Here is a 23,713-nt window from a genome sequence, read left to right as displayed (position 1 = left end):
TAAAATGTCTTCTTCAGTTAGCCTAGCGAGACACCTTGCACCAAATAGAAAACCTTAAACCTTGATCACTGTGTACGGTAACTTTTCTTGTGAATGTTAATCACAGAAGTATCAAAGAATTTTCCCCCTGTCTTATATCAGTGCTGTTGGAGGACTTTTTCAGTTTGACTTATTTAAAAAAATGAATAGGATCAAAACTATACGGTATATAGATATACAGTATATAAGGATGAATTTAATCTTTAAATCTAGTGTTGTGTTTTTTTATTTGTTTGTGATATTTTCTTTCTTAATTTCTGTCCTTTTCTGGACCATTTTTCACCCGTGTAGTGTCATCCTTGCCTTTGTCTTGAAGAATTAAAATCCTATTTTTTTAAAGAGCATTTTTAAGCAGAAAATCCCCTACAAGAGTCCTAATTCTTTGCCATGGTCCTTCTGTGGTTGTTTCAGTTGTAACTTTATTTTTAAGCAAATAAATCATATTATAGATTTTAAGGAGTGTAATTTATGGTGTATTATGGATACAGAGAATAAAACAAACCCATTAAGAGTTACTATTGTACAATAAGAATTACACACATGGATTCCAGAATGTAATAAAGGTCTTTTTACTTTATACTGAGTGTTTTGTGGCTACTGAATTATTATGGGGGGGGGGGGGGGGGGGTCTAGATGGGTAAGTTACAACAGTAGCGCTCATTTATTTGATAATAAATATATTTATATAGCCTACTGTTCAATGTATTGGGCTTAGTAAGATTTTTTATTCTTTTTTTTTTTTAAATAAAACTTTTATTTAACAAAGAAGCATTAAATTGATCGAAAATGATTTAGACTTACATTGTTACTAAATATATATATATATATATATTAAATTAATACTATTCTTTTGAACTTTTCATTGAAGAATAATAAACGTTAAGCCACACTACCGCTTAACTGTAATAAATGTTTGGGCACCAAATCAGCATATAAGACTTATTTGTAAAAATGTATGAAAATTCAGTTTTGACATTAATAATATAGACTATTTGCCATTTTAAAATATATTAAAATGAAAAACATTTCTTTTAAATTGTAATAATATTTTCCAATATTACTGTATTTGTGATCAAATAAATGCAGCCTTGGTGAGCATAAGAGAATTATATACTATAGGCTAGGCTATATAATAGCTGTAGTTCCGTTATTGCTGTTAATCTAATAGCTTTAGTTCCAAAGACAAAAAGCTGTGCTCAGAAACCACGCTGCCAAGATCATCTCAGCATAGTATTTAGTAACAATAATAAACTAGCAGTCTTTTTATAGAGCTTCATTAAAATTGGCATCTGGCTCCATCATCTGGTCAATAGAAGCTGTGGGTGCAGTTCATTCCCTGAGCGGTAGCGGGCGCTGCTGTCCCGCTTCCAGTCCCTTCTCCGCTCGCGCTAGGAATGTGCTTGCGTTGCGGAGGAAACCGCTAGTTTCTCAAGACTTTCAAATGCGGTGGCTGCACTGTGAACCGTATTAAAGTCACAATTTAGTAGAAAGCCACCAGAAGAACATTTAAAAACATAGCTTTATAAAATCTTTCCCAGCAGCCACTTGGAGTATTTTTGTTTTCTTTGTGGAGCCGGGGTCGTTCATCGTTTATCTGAGGACTTGGGTTTTATATTTCACTCAGCTACCGTTGACTTTTGTCACACTTGTGTCAGTATAAAAACCTACTTTACAAGTCTTTTTTTCGTCAGAAACGAGGATTACGCTTTGAAGATGTCCGTGGCGGGCTTAAAGAAACAGTTTTACAAAGCTAGCCAGGTTTGCGAGTTACTTTTTTTGCTGTTGTTTTCTTCCATTGAACCGCAGTGCTGTGCCAATTAGCTTAGCCTGCTAACGCTGCGCTAAACTTCAGTCCGCTATTCTGCACTTTAAAACTATGTTGTGTCTTCTATCTGTATTTAACTCTTTCAGAATATTTACGATGATAAACCGTGCTGTTGTTTAGCTGTCATATCCCTGTAGAGTTATAAACTGCTTGCTTTATGTATTTATTGTCGGTCTTGTCCTAACTTGCAGTCGTTGCCATATTTATTATTTTGACAGCTTTCACTGGTCATAAATAGTAAGCATCACTTTTTTGGGTGCGTTCACACCTAATTATAGGTTACAATGTGTTATAAATATGCATAAGAGTGTCTGTTTTCTTTTAGCTTGGTATTGCAATACAGCGCCCACGTCCTTACTATATCACTTCATTTGCCACGTTTACTGCAGTAAAATGAACGAGCATATGCTCATGATCTACTCGTCAATTAGTATAAGCATACTGTATATAAATGAAAATTCTGCATACAAATAATATACTGCAGCATTAAGTTACCGCAGTTTCCTTCAATGCATCTGTTGGACAAACACGTTTTGTTTGTGTCTCTTGTTTCTATGGTTCACACTTTATGCTGGCAATATGTAGTTGAAAAATGTGGCTTACAGCACTGGCTTTCGTTTTCAAAATGAGCAAAAGTCAGTCATGTAACTTTGGTTAAAGAAGCCTTATTATTTACACAATGGCCAGAATATGAATATGAAAAACAGGGAACATGAAAATTCCTACCAGGATGAAAATAAAAAGCTGTAATTTATCTTTGCTCAGTGATGAATTTAAAGTTCAAATACTATTACACCAATCTCTGTAATTTTGTCCAAAGGATTTAGGCAAAGCAACTAATACCACAAAACATCACAGAATTGATCACTGGTGTTTCTGAAATAATGAGATCTTACAAAAGACTAACAGGATAGAAAGTGAAAACACAGAAAACATAAACTATGAAATTAGTTGCAAGAACACATTTTGATTAATACTTTGATTATAGCGAGAAAAGAATGGAGAAACACCTGAAATATTTTAAATATATTTTTTGTCATGTTAAACGTTAGTATGCTCTTGATCAAAGTAGTGAAAAGTTTGCTTCTATTGTCATGTAATTGTCATATTATGGTAAAAGAAAACTGACTAATTTGGTTTCCAATTGTGAGTTTATTATATTAAGCAATATATTTAATGCATCTGATGAGAGCATGAAAGTGTACTTCATAACAGCATTAACTCAGTATCAGCAGATCTTTGGAGAAAGAGTTTTTCTGGCTAGTTATATCTAAACAAAATTATATCCATCTAGTTTAGTTGAATATTGTCATATTAACATGGTAAAAGTGAAACAGAATGATGCATGTTTGTGGGCTCGCAGCAGGCAATGTGTTGGCTTAAAATGTGCCAAAAGTCTCACTTTGACCTGTGAAGACAATCAAATGTGTTGCCATGCAAACCTCTCGCTGATTTTGGCTGCTCTTGCGTTGTTGTGGTGGTGTTGTTGTGAGAAGGTTCTTTGTCAATGGTTTATGGTGTAATTAACTCAAGACTTGTTTTTTGTCAATTTGTTAGTTTCTCGTTGCCAGTGGTAGTGTTTTCCAAAGGGCACATGAGCACAGATGTAGGGGAAGCAGCACATCTCTGTTCCTGTTCGCTGATCTCAGCAGGAAGGGACAATCTGTTGCCCAGTTTCCTGTTAGGAACATACTCAGATCCCCAGTGGGGGGTTTACACGAGTGGGAGAGTAGAGCAGGGCAAAGGAAAATGGCCAACGTTTGGGCCTGAGAGGCGGAGTATGAATCATGCAACACTAAGTGGGGTTGCTTGCTGTGCTCTCTCCTGCTCTGCCTGGCTCTTTTTATTGGACTGCAGTGCTGCAGCAAACTCATGACAGCATTCCACAGTAATCAATACTTAACACAGGCCGGACACCCTGCCAAAAGACAAACTCTGAGACCAGTCACACCCTCAGTCCAGCCTTCCTCTCAGTGTGCTGTCCGGAGAACTGTTTGAGATACTGTGTGGTTGCTTTTTTTTAATGTACACACCAGGGAATGTTTTTCAGTTAGCTTTTTTTCTGAGCAGAAACAGTGCTTTTATGCTCTGGCATTCTCCAGCCTTGTTTGCAAATGGTAATTGTTAGAACAATATAAAATCGTACAAATTAGAATGACTGACATGTGATGGATAACACATCTTACCACAGCATAGCCTTTTTGTGGTAGAGTCTGGCGTGCTTGCTGCAGTGAGTGCTGCACAGGGACAGGGTTCTAAAAGGCTTAACTTGGCTAATATATGAAAATTACAAGAAACACATTCATATAAACCCCCAAATCAATATTGAAGATTTTCTTCCAATAGTTCGTGCATCATGAACAGTGAGTGATCTGCCTGCTACAGTATTTTTCTCTGTGCGTCCGTCTTCAGGGTCTCTGGCCTCTGTTAACGGGCGTTTACAGACTTCATATTTTCACAAAAATTACATTTTGGAAAATGATTGCATTGCAACGCAGTTTGTGCAAGTCCAGAACAGAAACGAGTTGCAATAAGACAAAAAACGTCTGGTTGCCGATCGCGTAAATTCCAGGGGCAGCTCCTTAAGTTCGGCCGTCATACACACACGTGACTGACCGCTCGCTCACACCAACAGGAGGGGGAGGGGCGTGTTACTCTCTACACTGCACTCAAACTGAATTATTTATGGGCTTAAAAAAAGATACAAACAATCAGAATATTGTACCTTGGGGAGTGCACAATGTAAACATGAAACACATGCCATTACCAATATTGTACTGTGGTACAGTTATGGAGGCCCTTCATAATGCAGAGGTCAACTGACTGCTCTGCCAATAGTTAGAAATGGCACTATAGTAAGCAGTGTTTAATAAACAGCTGTTTTTCTCAATTCTGCTGAGGTGAAATTCAGTACAGTCATGTATCGTATCGTGGCCTCTGTATCGTGATACGTATCGTATCGTGACTTTGCTAGTGATACACAGCCCTAGTGTCTACCTAGTAACACATTTGCTTGACATTTTGTTGTGTGGGGATTGCGTAAGTTGTATTGTTCTGAAATTCCTGTGTTGTCTCTGTGGCAGTTGAATCACAGTCATGCACTCTTCTCTTCATTAGATTCACAAGCACAGTATTATCTATGGAGTCTGTTCTTGGTATCACTCTTCTCCTGCTGGGTCTGCTTTGGCTACGTGGCTGGCTGTTTGTGTGTATGCATATTTGTGTCAAAGTTAGAAGTACTTTGCATACTTTATCAAGAGTGTGTGTCAGAGCCAAGCCTCTGTGTTATCTCCTTAGCTGCTGATAAGACCTCTTTCACTCATAAATATAAGTAATCATGTTGCACGCTGTCTGAGCTGTACAGTTTCAACAAATGGCCTTTTGGTGTCTCTCTGGATTTCTTTTAGCATTTTTTTTTTCTGTAATATGCATCAGATGTAGCTTGTTGATTATTTTATTTTTTATTAATAAGTTAATGCAAAGATGCATTAAACTGATCAAAAGTGACAGTACTGACTTTTACACAGTTGTTATTAATGATCAGTTTTATTTGTTATTAAAAAATGTTCTTTTGAACATTCTATTCATCAAAGAAAAAATGTCATGATTTCCACAAAAACGTTAATTCACACAACTGTTTTCAGTGTTGGTAATAATAAGAAATAATTCATAAGCACCACATCAGCATATTAAAATGATTGCTGCAGGATTATGTGACGCTGAAAAATATAGAGTAATGGCTGCTGAAAAAATTTAGATTTACCATCACAGGAATAAATTACATTTTAAAATTTATTAAAGGGGTCTCATGATGTTGCTAAAAAGAACATTATTTGGTCTAATGCAATGTTTATGCGGTTTAAGGTTAAAAAAACACATTATTTTCCACATAATGTACATTATTGTTTCTCCTCTATGCCCCTCCTTTCTGAAACGTGTCGATTTTTACAAAGCTCATCAGTCTGAAAAGCAAGGTGTGCTGTGATTGGCCAGCTATCCAGTGCGTTGTGATTGGCTGAATACCTCAGGCGTGTGGCTGAAATGTTACGCCCCTATCATACTGTGATGATGCCCTGTCAGGCCGGAGCGATGATTCAAAAACATGAAAACCCATTGTAAACAAGGCATTCGTTGCATCCAGTGGGGACATAATTATGGATTATAATGACTTAGGGGCCTTTCACATATCGCGTCTTTTGCGCGCTCAAGTTCGTTATTTCAAATGTAGACGCGCGGCAGGCACGCTCATAATGGAAGCGTTTTTTCAGGCGCGACCACGCCGCATCGAGATAAACACATTTCAACTTTTCAGAATGCCGCAAGCGCACTGCGGGTCATGTGACAAGAACCAACCAATCAGCTTCATCCTTTCCCGTAACAACATTGAAAGCTCAGCCAAGATGAAGGAACAGCTGATCATAGCTGTACAGGGATAGCCATTTTTAAATAAATTTAGTAGTAGAGCTACTGCTAGCGATTTTTAGTGCTGCAAATCCATTTACACTGCTGAAACTTCCGCGTCTTCATGGACAGCGCAGGTCATGGTTGCTTAGCAACCGCAGACGCCTCTGGAGCGCAAGCGCCCGAACGCTTTGGAAAAAAGCAGAAGCGGCACGCCTAGCGTTTTCCACGCGTTTTTAGGCGCGACATGTGAATGGCCCCTTATACTGTCTTTTTACGCGTTGCGTTGCATCGCGCCGCGTAAACATAAAACCATGTCTGCATTTGTGATCGGAGAAATTACAAACAACAAGCCCTACTCTACACTGCTCAAAACTCGTGTTTGAATCATCAGTGGCAAATTCTTTAAATATAAAAAAAACTTACCTACAGTCTGTGAGTCAGAACAGCCGGCATTGTAGTCTACTCTACCAGGATCAGGAAGCAGTCCTCCGTAAAATGTGCTGCACACATCTGAATTTTTTTTTTCTGTAATATGCATCAGATGTAGCTTGTTGATTATTTTATTTTTTATTAATAAGTTAATGCAAAGATGCATTAAACTGATCAAAAGTGACAGTACTGACTTTTACACAGTTGTTATTAATGATCAGTTTTATTTGTTATTAAAAAATGTTCTTTTGAACATTCTATTCATCAAAGAAAAAATGTCATGATTTCCACAAAAACGTTAATTCACACAACTGTTTTCAGTGTTGGTAATAATAAGAAATAATTCATAAGCACCACATCAGCATATTAAAATGATTGCTGCAGGATTATGTGACGCTGAAAAATATAGAGTAATGGCTGCTGAAAAAATTTAGATTTACCATCACAGGAATAAATTACATTTTAAAATTTATTAAAGGGGTCTCATGATGTTGCTAAAAAGAACATTATTTGGTCTAATGCAATGTTTATGCGGTTTAAGGTTAAAAAAACACATTATTTTCCACATAATGTACATTATTGTTTCTCCTCTATGCCCCTCCTTTCTGAAACGTGTCGATTTTTACAAAGCTCATCAGTCTGAAAAGCAAGGTGTGCTGTGATTGGCCAGCTATCCAGTGCGTTGTGATTGGCTGAATACCTCAGGCGTGTGGCTGAAATGTTACGCCCCTATCATACTGTGATGATGCCCTGTCAGGCCGGAGCGATGATTCAAAAACATGAAAACCCATTGTAAACAAGGCATTCGTTGCATCCAGTGGGGACATAATTATGGATTATAATGACTTAGGGGCCTTTCACATATCGCGTCTTTTGCGCGCTCAAGTTCGTTATTTCAAATGTAGACGCGCGGCAGGCACGCTCATAATGGAAGCGTTTTTTCAGGCGCGACCACGCCGCATCGAGATAAACACATTTCAACTTTTCAGAATGCCGCAAGCGCACTGCGGGTCATGTGACAAGAACCAACCAATCAGCTTCATCCTTTCCCGTAACAACATTGAAAGCTCAGCCAAGATGAAGGAACAGCTGATCATAGCTGTACAGGGATAGCCATTTTTAAATAAATTTAGTAGTAGAGCTACTGCTAGCGATTTTTAGTGCTGCAAATCCATTTACACTGCTGAAACTTCCGCGTCTTCATGGACAGCGCAGGTCATGGTTGCTTAGCAACCGCAGACGCCTCTGGAGCGCAAGCGCCCGAACGCTTTGGAAAAAAGCAGAAGCGGCACGCCTAGCGTTTTCCACGCGTTTTTAGGCGCGACATGTGAATGGCCAGAACAGCGCAGCCGGCGGATTCGACGAAGGAGCGTCCAGAGGGCTTGCGGCAACCACATGTGACGACCCCGGGCTGGACTCCGCTTCATCCACGGTGAAAGCCGATCCGGCGATCCACAGCGCAAAGTTGTTGTATTTCCTCAGCGACCAGCACGGATCAGCTCCAGGCATGATGAAGCAATATCGTCCTCTTTTGGAAGGCCAAACAAAGTAGTTTTGCTTTCACAACTAATAACACAGCGCCTGCACAACATGGAGGCGGCAGCGACAATACTACAGCAAGATTAAAAGTTACGCCTTCTTTCTTTGTGTGAACATTTGGGCGATATTATGCAAATCTTGCACAAATGTCAAACACAGCTACGATTGTAATGGAGCGTTCATTCATTCATTCAAATAACAACTTCATTCTTATTCATCTTGATGCAATTGTAAGTTGTTTAGGGATAGTTTTGTGCATGGTGGTAACACATTATTTATTGTGATTTTTTATTTATTTATATGACATAGATTTGCTTATGTACATTACACTAACAATTCAAAATATTTTAATTATAAGAATTCTGTATGAAAGGCTGCCACAGACATATTGACAAACTCCATTGCAAAACGGATTGCTATGGACAGTCAGTGAAACGCTTACATTCACTTTATTGATCTCTAAAGACACTGTTTGTTATATCTGTTCACTGCTTTTGTCTGCCACAATGTTATGTCTTTGAATTATCTTAATTTGGTGGCTTTAGTCAATAAATATTATGCAAATAATTGTGATTTTAATTAATTGGCATATCATGTAATTAATTAAATAGCCAGCCCTAGTTTAAATAATTTGGATTGCAATGCTTTTTTTTTTTTAAACCTAGTAGCAAGAGATGTCTTTGTAATCTATACAGCAGATGTTGCAAGAACCTCCCTTAATGGATTTTAAAATGTTTTAAGAAAAAGTATTTTTAAACTTTGGACAGATTTAAAAGATCAGTTGGATTGTGTTGTTCACAAACTAGTCCTGGATGTTTACAGTTTGAGTAGACCGTAGAAAACGCCTACAGCATAAAGTAGGAGAAAAATTCACGGAACCAGGTGGTTACTGGTTATAGATAAATAATCTTTAACACAGTCATAGAAACAGCAAAAACACAAAATGAACTTCTTAACGTTGCAAGTTACCACCATAAAATTACATGTGTTTGTGATTAATGTTCTTATGACGTGATTTGACAAACATCCAGCGCTTTCCATGTTGAAATATACGCTTCCTTCAGTTAGGGTGAAAAAAAACCAATGAAACGAATAACATATGTTGGTGTGGATTGAGACTTGACATGTGGCTTTGTTTCAACAGTTGCATGGTCACTGTCTTTGGTTGTCTATTGCATGTTCATGACATTAAGAGAAGTGGGACGAGCATGTGTCCTGAGTCCTGAGAACAACAACTGTTGTGGCAGACACAGGTTCTCACACAGAGCTTTTTTTTGTTGTCACTTGAATAAAGTTTAGTCTTGATGTAGTCAAGTAATGCATGATGTGCTGTATAATATTCACTTTGATTTACTAAGAAGAAATTGTCTTATTGGAGCCAGTCAAAGTTTTAAGAATGAACGCTATGGAAATACAGAGGGGAAAAATAGTCCCTCCTAAGTGAGCACAATTGGAATTGCGGTGAGGGGAGGGCTAATTGGATTTACATGTGTGCAGTGCTAAAATGAATGCCTTGTGAAAGATAGCTATTTTCTTTACAGTTTATATATATGGTGGAGACTGGAGAGGAATCTAGAGGTGGAGGAAAAGTGTAAATGTATAAAAGTCTGTCACAAAGATCCTAAGGCAAATTTTGGTGCGCGTCATGTTTGATCTTGCCTTGGGCCCTTTGTGAGTCAAAACTGCTGCTATCCTTCCTTTTATGTGTGGTTTAGACATGAAAAATTAGCCTCTTACACCACACAGTTTTTCTTTTACATAACATTATTAGTGTTTTCTCTGCCTGACATTCAGGGAGGTTGTCAATGAATAATATAATCACTGACAGTTCTAAAAGGGAACTGGTTGAATCATATTGTATTTTTAAATCAGTTTTAGATATAGAATCAGACTAGTTTTTTTTTCAGTCAGACTTGCAGTGTTTTTATATGTTTTAATATTTCTTTTTTATTAACATGTCATTACACTTTGCACAAACTTTGATTACACAGTGTCATATGAAACTCCAGTGAGTAATGATTCCGATGTAGGTTTCAAGAACCTTAACACAAAATTATTTTTGACCTAAATATCTGTTATAAGTTAGTCACTAACCACCCTGACAGATTTAGATAGCTCATTTGAGAGTTATTTGTTCATGAATTGAATTGAACTGGTCACACTATCTGTTTTGTGTCTTGGTTTGATTTTGTGTTATGATCAGTACAACCTTATGTAATTTAGTTACATTTATCATATTTTACTGTCATTTTAATACAGTCATTATACTGGATTAAAATGGCTTCTTTCTCTGTCTGTGTCAGATGGTGAGCGAGAAGGTTGGTGGTGCTGAAGGAACTAAACTGGATGAGGAGTTCAAGGACCTCGAGAGAGTAAGTGGAGAGTATTTTCCCACACTGCAGCCAACAGACATTTCTAAAAACATTGTTTTAAACACATTAAGTAATTCAAAGGCTTGACCTCTGTCCCACACATCCATCAGTAAGATTTTCTACACCACCTGTGTTTTTCTGGAAAGTTTCTTTCACTTACAGAGTGAAATTGGTGTGGCTTAAGTGATCCAGGATTGTCTGTTTTTATAATTATCTGAAATGTTTAATCACTGCAGTGTCTTAGAATTATTTTGTATTTATTTAATAATCCTGTCCTCTATACCATAGAGATGTCATTCGGTCTCTTGAAAACACTGCTCGATATACATTCAACTAATACTAAACATGAAAGACTTCACAGATTTGATATTGCCACTTCATTCAGGTCCGTTGTAATTATTTTAGTAAATGGTTTCGTAGAATACTAGCAAAAAAAGATGAAATAAAGAGCAGTGTTGTGATAGATCTTATGTAGGGATATTCAGTAGAATAATTATATGGATTGGAAGTGAAAAGTGTAGTCTGCTGGTCATTATTGCAAAATATGCCTCATCTGGAAGGTGATACTAATGTTATTACAAAGACATTTTGTTATATTATTGTGTTTTGGTTAGTGTGTGACTTCCCCTCTGTGTTTCTATAGAAAGTAGATGTGACAAATAAAGCTGTGATAGAAGTCATCTCTAAAACATCAGAGTACCTGCAGCCTAATCCGGGTAAGACCAAAAACACTCCTGGAACTTTTATTTTATCTTTGTGCCTGTTTAAGATTTGCATACATTATAGTCCTTAAGCCCGCCAGTTGAATTGGGAAACGGGACAAGGGAGGTCACATACAGGACACATCAATTAAGCCCAATATACGGGACGTCCCGGCTAATACGGGACAGTTGGCAACCCTAGTCTTAAATCATCCAGGAACTTTTTGCCTACTGTGAATTTGGACCTATTACTCAGCTCACTTACCGTTTTTCAGCTACCATATAGTATGAATGTAGGCATATTCAGATGCAGGGAAACTGCTGTAAACAGCAACAACAATAGATGCCAATGTTGACGAGTGCTTGTTTAAGGGGATTAAAAGATACCTGCAACTATAGTTTAAATGAGTACAGAGACATTTTATCGATGATAACTTCTGGAGAGATATAGCACATGCACTTAACAAGGATGAAACTTTGTAGCATGCATGTGTTAAGCGCCTGTGTTCACGTACACTATCAAATGGAGTATGCTTTGAAAGACTGTGTGTTCAGCTGTATGCATGAGCAAAGCTTTTGCATTAAATACATGTATACTTTTTTCTGGCAAAACAGATGCTCACAATAAACGTTATTGATCATTACTGTAAAATATCTTTTTCCTTCTGTTCCTTTCACACAGCATCTCGTGCAAAGCTCTCCATGTTGAACACCATGTCTAAGATTAGAGGGCAGGTGAAGAGTCCAGGTTATCCACAGGCAGAGGGGCTGCTGGGAGAATGCATGGCAAAGTTTGGCAGAGAACTCGGAGAGGACACAAACTTTGGTGGGTTTAGAAAATGAGTGCAGCTTTTAAATACTCAAGAGATTTTGTTTGTAATTCTCCCACTAACCAAATGTACAAAACAACCACATATGTGTCTGTAGGTGGTGCTCTAGTTGATGTTGGTGAAAGTATGAAGAGACTAGCAGAGGTGAAGGATTCATTGGACATTGATGTCAAACAGAATTTCATCGACCCTTTACAAGGCCTGGCTGACAAGGACTTGAGAGAAATACAGGTTTGCTTACATTCTCTGTCTGTCTCACACACATATATAATTTAAAGATACCTGTATAATTTTTATATGATACCCTCATTCTAAGAAAAAATTAGCAAAAATGGGGGTACCCTTGTACCCTGTTGTACCCTTTAGGGGTACAACAGCTTGTCATTGGGGCAGTACTCTTAGAGTAAGGTTCATAGTAGTACCTTAAGGGTACATATAACTCCAATAAGGTACTAATATGTACCTTTCAGTGGTAGATAAGGTACAAAGATGTCCCTTCAAGGGGTACGGCCTCAGTGATAAGCTGTTGTACCCTAAAGATGCAATTTATGCACATTTTTTCCCTGAAGGTGCCGATAAAATATGCCAAACCGTTTACAAGAATTAAATATCTGCAGTTTGTTTTTATTTAATGATGAGTTGAAGAGTACTATCCTTTGTACCATAAAGTCCTCCTTTTCCTTCTTGAAGAATGGATTTTATATTTAGAGTTTATTTCCTTAACTATGTTTCATGTGGTCTGTTCCACACCGGTAGTATTGAAATGTTGAGTTTCCCTCTTTCTCAGCACCATTTGAAAAAGCTTGAAGGACGCAGGCTGGATTATGACTATAAGAAGAAGCGTCAGGGGAAAATTCCAGATGAAGAGGTCAGGCAGGCTCTGGAGAAGTTCCATGAATCTAAGGAGGTGGCTGAGATCAGCATGTACAATCTTCTGGAAACTGATGTAAGGATTTACCATCTGACAGCTTGATGCTCCATTTGGTGTGTTTTTGTGCTTTTGTGCTTTTGTTTCCTGGGGGGTTGTGCTAATCCTATTAGCAGTACTGAATAATTCAATGTTTATCTGGAACACCTTGCCTTACTGATTTTGTACCAACTATCTCTATCTTAAGAACTTGCAAAGACTGTCAATTTAGAATTAGCAGTTATTGAAGATGAAAATGTTTCCGTCCTTTTTTGACTCTAGCCCATAACTGGGGTCAAGACAGGTAATCCAATAAAGCTGTAGTGCAGCCAAAAGGATAAAAATCCTCTTGCTTCTTGGCTGTAGCTTTTATCTGATGTTTTAATGGAGATGTTAGAGCGCCATCTATTGGTTGAAAAGGACAATAACTTGATGAGGGAATAAATATCTGCTGGTGGAGTCTATGGAAAAAGACTATTTTAAAGTCATCAAGTGCTAGATGTAAAGTAATACACTGACGACAGTATGTTACAGCTTTAAACTACAGTAAACATTTAGTTAGTAACAGCTAGCGGAGCTTCCAGTCTAGATTCAGCAGTCGAGTGAGACCCATGTGAACTCAAGGCCTCAGGAATTACTCATTAACTAGGCTATTTGCTTATGAATGTCAAGTCACCTTTATTTATATAGCACTTTATACAATATAGATTGTGTCAAAGCAGCTTTACAGTGTTAAACAGAAAAAAATATGTGCTGATGATGCATGAGGAAAATAGAAAACAGTCAATTTATCAATTAAAGTCAGTTCATTGTTGATTCAGTGATGTCATCGTCCAGCTCAGTTCAGTTCTCTTGTGAAGTGAGGTGTGGCCAAGTATACTCGGAATTAGTGCTCTGCATTTACCCATCCAAAGTGCACACACACAGCAGTGAACCCACACACACCGTGAACACACACCCGGAGCAGTGGGCAGCCATTTATGCTGCGGCGCCCGGGGAGCAGTTGGGGTTCGGTGCCTTGCTCAAGGGCACCTCAGTCGTGGTATTGAAGGTGGAAGAGAGCGCTGTACATTCACTCCCCCCACCTACAATCCCTGCCGGTACGAGACTCGAACCCACAACCTTTGGGTTATGAGTCCGACTCTCTAACCATTAGGCCACGACTTCCCAAGTTCCCAAGACTTCCCTCTTCCGATAGCTGCCAGAAATTGTATCCCTTAATGGGATAATAAAGCAAGCCAAAGGCGACAGTGGCAAGGAACCAAAACTGCATTGGTGACAAATGGAGAAAAAAACCTTGGGAGAAACCAGGTTCAGTCGGGGGGCCAGTTCTCCTCTGGCCAGATGAAACCAGCGTGGCGTGGTTTAATTCCGGGCTGCAAGTTCATCGCACATCAGATTGTGGACTTGTCTGGTTCTCGTAGTCCTGTGCCGATTGGCCGACGAGGAATGTTTTTGTGCTTTCCCAGTGTTACCATAATCGTGGATGTGCATGAGTGAAAAGTAAATACATCTTTATATATTTCAGTGTTTCCCATTCATTAATTTATTTGTGGTGGCCTGCCACAATATCAAAACTGTCTGCCACAAATAGATTTTCCAAAAAACTTTTACTTCAGAAAGGATTCGATGCCATTTTCATTTCATCTTTCCTATAATGCTTAAGTAGCGTTCATGAGCGCAAGCACTGCTTTGTGTATAGCCATTACCGGGGAAACCGCTATTTCTGCCACTCCAAAAGCGCCTCCTGCTGGCATAAAATGAATTTGCATTTTCAATAAGACCATATGCTGTTTTATATATTTCCCCTGGGGGTAGTGCCGCCACACATAGTGTAAGTCTGTGGGAAACACTGTATTTAATGTGTGTGTGTTCCTGTGCAGATTGAGCAGGTGAGCCAGCTGTCGTCACTGGTTGAGTCTCAACTGCAGTACCACAGGCAGGCTGTTCAGGTCCTGGATGAGCTCTCTGAAAAACTCAGAGATAGGTGTGTATGTGGGCACATCTGTCTTTGCAAAGCATATGTGTTTGTTCTTTATTCTGTCGAAAGAAGCAATAAATGACTCTTGTTTAACCAACCAGGATGAAAGAAGCTCAGTCACGTCCTCGTAAAGAGTATGTGCCCAAGCCCAAGCCTGTAATTGACTTTGGAGACACAAACGAACAGTCAAACGGTGGCTTAACCCCAACATCTGCTCCACCCATGCGCAATGCAGGTAAGACCAGACACTTTACCTGCTTAACATGGTCATAAAATACCCATTTTACCAATTTAGCTGTTCCTGGATGAGGATAGATGATCTTCATTACATTTGAGGAAATGCCTTGGACTCGAGACTAGTGAGAGAAAGGCACATTGTGCGGCACGGTGGCAGGGTGTGATGAGACTGCCTGTACATGTGGCGGGATAGGCAAGACAAATGGACAGCTGTCAGCCAGTGACCCTGTTCTGTGTTCTCTTCCCATTACGTCATCAGAGCCATACCGCCAGTTTGGCAGAATATCCACATGGAAACCCAGATTGCGTGAGTCAGAGAGTGGGAATGCTTGGGAATGTTTGTGTGTTTATGTGTGTTGGGGTGGAGGAAAAGCTTGGGGGGAAGATATTGGGAAGGTGCAAGAAAGTAAAGGAAGTAGGAATGTGCAAAACGGCACATTTTCTAGGTGTATAATCATTATATTTTACCAGATTTTGGATATTTAATTGTGTATTCTCATGTCCAGTGTTTGTAGACTTAGATTTCCCTCATTTAATGCTTATTTAAAGATAATTTAATAACATTGTTCAATGTAACCATTAGCTATGAATGCCCATTTTCCATACTGTACATTAAATTGTTGTATGCGATTAACTTGTGATTAATTTTAAAATTTTCTGTAGACAAGACTTTATAAAATTAAAATATATATGGGCCATTTATCAGCCATAAAATAATTATGGGCTTATCGTATTGTACATCGCTGATATTTTTATGTGGAGGAGAACTGAATAAGAATGTGGGGGAAGTTATGAAACGGTTACAAAAATGTGCTTTTTGTGATTTTATGAAGGGAAGTGCAAAGTTCATGAAAAGTTCAGCTCTTCATTAAATGGTAGTTTATTGCACTGACCTACAGCAAACTACAGGTTACATAGTGTTTTGTTGGGGGGTATGTGTGCTTGATGCATATGTATGTAAGAGAAGAAGCCTGTACGAGTATCTCTGTGTGTGTGTGTGTGTGTGTGTGTGTGTGTGTGTGTGTGTGTGTGTGTGTGTGTGTAAATGTGCGCTTGTGTGTTGGCCTCAAGCACAGAGTGCTGCTCCACCTAACAGAGTGATCCCCTGCTACAGACTGAAACTGGAGGTCTTCTGTCACATGACCACAGACCCAGGCTTTGGCACCCGACCCCTCACTAACAGAGAGAACCTCATTCTAACCCAGATGGTTGTAGTGGGATTAAAACTGTGTGTTAAACACTAACACGTATGGCACTCCATGACTTTGGTTTGTCAGACTGGTCTGGGAAAGGTTAACATTTTAATCTACTGCTATGAAACACTCTTATTTTAGTATAATTTCAATATTACTATGTTGTTGTTTTTTTAATTTGAACTTTTATTTGTACATTTTCAGTTTTCATTTTAATTTTAGTAATTTTATTGTGTGCTTTTGTCTATTATGTATCTATAATTTCTATATAGCTTAATTTTAGTTTTAGTAATTTAAGTATTTCAACTTAAACATCTATTTCAGTCAGTTGCCATGGCAACATTTCTGATTTTTGTTTAATTTAAGGTTTCATCTGATATTTAGGTATTATTTCAAATGTATTTGTTACCGAAAACAATTTTTATATTTTTGTTAACAATACCAATACTGCTATGAAGTATTAAAATGTTTAGAAAGCATTTTATTGGTTCTTTAGTGCATTTCATTTTAAATTAATCTCATAATGTTATTTTATTTAAAAAAAAAAAATCCAAAATAGAAATGAGAAAATATTTAAAAAATGAATTATTTTTGTCTTTTTCAAAAAGGGTCAAATTAATATTTCTACAATTAATTTTGGGTGTGTATACACAACCTGAATGTGACATATAATTACTTTAGGACTCTAAACCTTATCTTATTTGTTTCTCGAGAATGTCAGATATTGGTTTAATACGTTTTTTTTTTTTGTCTTTAGAAATGTCATTTAATTTTAAAAAAATTCTCCAGACAAGAACCAAATGTCTTTAAAATACTTATATTATCTGACCCATGAGGATGTTATAGTTAAATTACTGTTATAAGTGCCAACAATATATTTCCTTTTCAGTTTTTACTAACATCCCTTATTCCCAAAATCTCTACTTAATATCCCATTCTCATTAAATCTCTCCGTCTCGCCTTTTAGCAGCTGAGCAGCCGTGCTGTAAAGCGCTCTATGACTTCGATCCGGAGAACCAAGGTGAATTGGGCTTCCACGAGGGTGACATCATCACTCTGACCAATCAGATCGATGAAAACTGGTATGAAGGCATGCTGCGTGGCCAATCCGGATTCTTCCCTCTCAACTACGTGGAGGTAATCGTTCCTCTGCCACACTAAGAGGTCTTCGTTGAGGAAAAGAGGGGGAGAGAGAGAAAGAGCGATAAAAAAGTGAAAGGGAGAAAGCTGGAGGGAAGTGAGGGAGGGAGAAAGGAACCAGTTGAAGTCATCTTGGTCTTCATCCTCACCACATTGTTGCCGTTGATCCAAATGTACCTGTACTCTGGCACTTTTACACATTGATTTATTTTTTGAAGGACGGAACTTTGGGAAATGATGACCTTTCACATTCCAGGACTGACTGACTGACCAGTTGACTGACATATGGACGGTATAACCTGGTGCTTAATCTAAAATTTCAGACCCACTAACTCGCTTCTTTGTCCAGGTCTTTTAATAATGTCTCATACTGTTTGTGCTGCATTAACTGAAAAGAAATGACTACAGACTATGATGTCCCTGTGATAAAATTATCATGCTTTTAAAGAGTAGACAGGCTATTCATAATCAGTACAAATTCTCAATTGTTGGATTGGGAAAAATTGCGTTTTGACTCGACTGGTCCCCTTACTGCCCCTGCTGGTCAGGCTGCAACATTGACCTTCCTCAGATTAAGGTGAAACTGCCTTGTATCTGTGATGAGCACCGTGGGACTGTGCGTACAGTGTCCCAGTGTGCAGCAATCCTGAGCCACAGACCTGTAGAGAGGAATTTGTCCTTTTGTACGCTCCATTATTTTAAAATTTTTCTATAGCTATTTGTCAACTAATATTTTTTTCATGTATATTTTTTACAAGATAATAGAAATTAGATGCTGAATTGCACCTTGCATTATGTCGTAAAGGTGAGCTAAAACACCTAAGGGATGTGTTGCATCAGGTAGAGAGGGTTTTACTGCACTACAACTGTTTTGAAACACTTTGCGCCCCCCTTACAACTTCTAACTCACGAAGGGTGGCAGACAAACCATTTACACACTTTTCTGAAGGAAACACAGCCAAATAGTTCTTTAAATGGAAATGCCTTCTTCCAGCAGCCTGAATAATAGAGTCTTCCTCTCTCTTTCTCCTCTTTTGATGTCAGTTTATGGTAGTCTCTACATCTGATGCTGCTGGCAGTGTCCCATTATTTCAGGTGTGTATATGTGGGCGTGTTTAGGGTGGATGTTGGCTCATAAGCCCCATATTAAAGTCTAATTAACACAGAATATTTTGACATTAAAAAAATAAATCTCCCCATCTTCAGAAATGAAGGGATGGTGCTTCATATCTTGCTCTCCCCCATCATTGGCAATGTATTTTTAGAGCTTTAAAAGTGGTTGAAGATCTATTTTCTTCATTACTCATTGTTTTTAGGATGTTTTTTCAAATACTGAACCATCACACTCCATAAAAGCATGGACCTACACGCCATCCACCCCGACTCCAAGTCCGGTCTGGATAGAGCACCTCTGTGTCCTTTTCCTCTCAACATCGGTTTACATGTCTTGTCCACGGTTTGTTTTGCTCACCGTAACAGACCGTTGTAGATGTGCTGAAGCAGACAGGCTACGATCACTGTTTCAATGTGAAAAAAGAGTTTTAGTGCCTTTTCAATGGCAAGAATGGATCTAGAAAACCAAACAAAATATTAATTATGATTTTCGAGCTAATATGTAGTTTTTGTCTGTCCTTTTTCTTTGTTTACAAAGGGCTTGTTGGTTTCAGTATTTGGCATGAGCTGTGGCCAGATGTACAAGCATGTGTACAGATGTGCCTTTGCAACACTACAACTTTTAAGAAAACAACAAATGGGTTATTTCGGTCTAATCGAATGAGGGTACCAGAATGATTTTCATAAAAGAAAATCATTCTGGTACTGCTCTTTTTAGTATTATATATATTTTTTATATGCATACAAAACCATTCAACCTTTTTATTAATGATTTTTGCATGTTAGTTTAATAGCAGGCTGATGTATGTTGTAGTTTTAAAGTCTCCTCTTGTATGTTTCAGATTTAACTGCATTATATTGTTATTCTTAAATATCCCAAACCCTAAATATTTGTATCTTATTGTGTCCACTCGTCTTCAAGTAAATAAATTTAAGAAAGTACTCCATTTGTTTTACTTGTGTATGGTATCTGTATCTGTTTCTTTAATTGTATGGTAAGAAAAACATTGTTACGAGGTTAGAAGCCAGAAGCAAATGGAATCGGCACATTTCATTTGTTCCAGTGTATATTTTAAGGTATTCAGCAGGAAAAAGGCATTGTTCCCATATTGTGTAGTCAACATGGCACAAATCTAACCACACAAACAGATAAATACTAGCCAAAAGAGAGAGAGAGAACTCAAATTTCCCATCTTCTTCTCTTTCCTAACTACCCACCAAACGTTTCTACCACAGAGGAAGACAAGTTTCACAGCACAGATATGGCAGAATCATATAAACCACAGCCAGTGATACAGACCTAACAGTCCTAAAGGCAACAGTTTGGACGGAAGCATATTTGATATATCCTCCATGAAGGCATTTCATATACAGTATAACAGTGCACAGACGGTAATGCACAGGGTGGGAGGTCCCAAGTCGACAGTTCTACAGTTTAACACAACTGCTCCGGTCACTGTGTGTTGCGCAGTTGGTTGTACACATGCTCGAGGATCTGTGTGTACGCCTGGTCTTTGGGTACGTGGCCACTCAAAGAGGCCTGAGGAAGAGAGAAAATGAGCATTGCTAGTCAGACATTTAGTCATGCTTTGCTTTGAGATTATTGTTAAAGGCACCAACTCTGCATAACAGGTAAAGATAACTTTTTTTCTTGCAGTTGCAGGTTTATAAATGAGTGTACATCTCACAATTATGTTTTTTTGTTTTGTTTCTGCCACATAAAAAAAAGCAATTATGACTTTCTCTAAATTCAAACTTTTGCATTTACACTGCATTTGTATCTCGCAATTCTGAGCTTACATCTCACTATTCTCACAATTATGACCTTTGTCTCAGAACTGCAAGAAAAAAGTATGAATTGTGAAATGAAATTGCAATTACCTTTTTATTTTTTTTATCCTGTAGCAAAAGAAGCTTTCATAGTTAAGTCTGTGCATATGCAATTTAGAGGTTTTATTTCAGACTAAAGCAGTAATTTCTTATTAAAATGTCAAGGAAAATCTTTAGTCCTTCTGAAATGATACAAGTCCGATTTTTGTGAAGTTGATGCTATCAAAACATGGTATCCTGACCAGTCTGACATGGCAAAATTGGTTTGAATGTGAGTTTGGACAGTCCCCATTGTTGACACTAGTGGTATTGGAATTACACAGTTCACCTTTAAGAATATTCTTAATGATGTTAATTGTATATCATGAAGTTGATATTGTATTTTGTTTGTATGTGTATGTATGAAGCAGAGAAATTATGGCAGACCTTGACTTTGTTGAGTATTGAGGTATTAGGACTCCACATCTGACTGAACGGCACAAGGTCAGGAGCAGACCGGTAAAACTCCACCAACAGCATCTACACACATATAAAAATAAGACGCATCAGTCTAAGCTTCTCACAAGACTTTACACATAATACTAATTCATTCTACAGGATGTAATTTAGACGTTGGTTTAATCTAATCTAGACTGAGATGTTATCTATAGCTGCAGGAAACTGAAGAGACAACCGGTGAGTGATTCGCTTCAAAAACTACTATTTCCGAATCACACTGAACTGTAAAAGAGATTAAAATCCCTGTTTTCCCAAGATAGACATTGTTGCATACATTTAGCATGCTAGTTGTTCTCGTACCATCTCGTTGAGCACGTCTGTAGTGAGGAAGTTGTCTTGCACGTATGTGACCTCTACCGCCACTGGGATGCCATAATCATTGGGTCGTTGCGAAGCGGAAGAAAATAAGAGCAAGCTACTATTTTGGCATCAACAGCAAAAAATGTCAATAAATGTTTAAGAGTCTCATCATCTTCTCCTTCACTTACCAGACTTTGAGGTAAACAAATCAAATCATACACAAATTGCTGGCTGCACCATGATTGTTTATATTTATTGTAACTAATTTATCACCTTTTAAAATGTACATTTTGCAACCTCATTCTTTTCTTTTGTCTATTTCAGTTTTCCTCCATTGCTCACCATGTCGACACTGGGCTGGTATTTGTGTAGCCAGGTGGTTTTGTACTGGACCAGTTTCTGTCCCCGGTAGCGCACCGAGGCCACAGCCAGACTTCTTGGACCAGACGCTTGCAATGTGTTGCCCAAGCGCTTGGAGAGTTAAAGATCTGCCCAGTCTCCACCCAACGAATCTTCCCATCATTCAAAAGATCTCCAACAAACTTTTTACCCTGTGGAAAGACAGACAGAGCCCTCACACCTGACCAGAAGAGTCTTAAAGTCATAGTTCACCCAAAAATAAAAATTCTTGCATTATTATTTACCCTAATGACAATCATGGTTACTATTCAGTTTCATTTTATGGAAAAAAGAAAGGCGCCTAGCTATGACATTCTGTTAGATCAGGGGTTTTGTTTTAATCTTTTAGATGTGATGGGCCCCTAAATATGATTATCTTTGTGGTTGGGACCCCCATCCTAAAATTTAAAAGAAAGCTATATATGTTCATGCATAAAGACAATTTACAGTGTGAAAAATCTACATTATATGTAAAATATTATTTGAAAAATATTTCTATTACATTCCATTTTTATGTTTTTTTTATTACACACTATAGTACTGTACTCTTTATGTGATGTTTTAAAATGTAATAGTTTTGGGTGAACAGATTTTCATTTATTTCCTTAATGATAGAAGATGTAAGTGGTAATGGCCCTAATGATGTTATTTCTGGACAGTACCAGGTAGTGTATGGACAGAACGCCGTCTCCAGGCTCCACAAGACCATCCTTTAAGAGGACTCTCAGTGTGATGCCTCTCCTGGTCAAGAGGGAACCCCTCCCAGAGGAGGCCCTAAGGTCTGCATCTTCAGCCCCACTCAACTCCTCATCCTCTTCATCCGCTTCTTCCTCAACCACCTGAGGAGATGAGGGTGGAGGTGTTTTGCATTGCTGTTACAACGGAAGACATATTCGCGGAAATATTACAAGCAAATTGGCTGCCATTGTTTGCCATTTTTGTGTTTATATCAGTTTAGATACAGGTTCTAATGGCCCTGGACCACGGTCAAATGAGTAGTCGAATGGGACCCAGCAGAGAACAGTTGGTTTGAATGGGGAACATGCGTAAATATGATAGGATTTACGGTAATGAATGGAACGCGGTGTCTAATTCTGGCCGCTAGATGTCGCCATTCTTTGAGTTTTTCAATATGCCGTGGAATAATACACTGCATATTGAAAAACTGTAAACACATGAAAATTATCAGCACAACAGCAAAATCACCATAGCATCAGCCCAAACCGGAAATGTTTAAGAAAAAAAGATACTATGAGCACATACTATATGTTAGAAAACACTCTGTCTTGTTAAGGTTCCAGATATGCCTCACCCCTCCTTTTTTCCCCTCTCTCTTATTCCCCCTCCTTTCCTTTTTCTCCCTCTCTGCTCTCTCTTGTAGTATATCTCTTACTCATATGCGAGGTATGCATGCGCAAATGTATACATTAGTTTTCTTGGTTTAAATGCCCCAATAAGGACATGAATGTTAGGACTACAAGGGTAAAGGAGTTCGTGAGGAACTCTGAAGACAGTTCAGCATTCTTCGCAAAAGTCTAATATGTCCATGTTTTTCTGTACATGTGGCCATTTTATATAAACACATGTTCTTGGCCAAACATCCTATATGTGTATGTCATCCTATCCTCATTGGTTAAGAGGGTGAAACTCCCCTCGACATATGCCTATATAATATCTGTATTTCTATGAATAAATTGAAGTATTGAGGATACATTTGAATGTGTGTTTTCTTACTTCCCGGCCGTATTTACACTTTAGGAGACTGAGAAGATTTCAAGGCGGCAAAGAGATATCGAGGGACAAATTGTTATTTATTAACACTATATTTATTTTAAACAATATAATCAAGAAAGTGAAGAGCCAGCCGTAACCGATTATAGCCTACCTTCTGAACGTTTCTTGTTCAAATCAAAAGGAAGTGAAATTGGTGTTATCAAAGCGTTTATTTACCGGAAGACTTTTTCGAAATTAGCCTA

At 38.2% G+C, this 23,713-nt stretch overlaps 1 protein-coding gene and 1 long non-coding RNA gene across 4 annotated transcripts; one reads left to right on the top strand and one right to left on the bottom strand.

Annotated features, from left to right (window-relative positions):
- Window positions 1-1,431: 1,431 nt before the first annotated feature.
- On the top strand, window positions 1,432-17,632 carry LOC107548638 (endophilin-A2-like). 3 transcript variants are annotated; one of them, XM_016229429.1, is made up of 9 exons: window positions 1,432-1,797; window positions 10,540-10,608; window positions 11,252-11,324; window positions 11,992-12,135; window positions 12,237-12,370; window positions 12,927-13,085; window positions 14,930-15,033; window positions 15,129-15,262; window positions 17,428-17,632. In XM_016229429.1, exons 1-9 carry the CDS (start codon window positions 1,753-1,755, stop codon window positions 17,616-17,618), a joined length of 1,053 nt encoding a protein of 350 aa, XP_016084915.1. In that variant the 5' UTR covers window positions 1,432-1,752; the 3' UTR covers window positions 17,619-17,632. The 3 variants fall into 3 exon arrangements, with proteins under 3 accessions (XP_016084915.1, XP_016084908.1, XP_016084898.1); XM_016229422.1 differs by having other exon boundaries at window positions 17,425-17,632; XM_016229412.1 differs by lacking the exon at window positions 17,428-17,632 and adding an exon at window positions 15,524-15,757.
- Window positions 17,633-20,201: 2,569 nt separating this feature from the next.
- Window positions 20,202-21,432, bottom strand: LOC107548662 (uncharacterized). Its single transcript, XR_001604485.1, has 3 exons — window positions 21,339-21,432; window positions 20,967-21,059; window positions 20,202-20,250 (listed from the first exon to the last, which is right to left on the bottom strand). It is a non-coding gene; the product is annotated as an uncharacterized lncRNA (long non-coding RNA).
- Between the last annotated feature and the right edge of the window lie 2,281 nt (window positions 21,433-23,713).

Source organism: Sinocyclocheilus grahami, unplaced genomic scaffold (assembly GCF_001515645.1).
Source record: "Sinocyclocheilus grahami isolate Dianchi unplaced genomic scaffold, SAMN03320097.WGS_v1.1 scaffold16.1, whole genome shotgun sequence".
NCBI lineage: Eukaryota > Metazoa > Chordata > Actinopteri > Cypriniformes > Cyprinidae > Sinocyclocheilus > Sinocyclocheilus grahami.
This window is presented reverse-complemented; position numbering and strand designations above follow the sequence as displayed.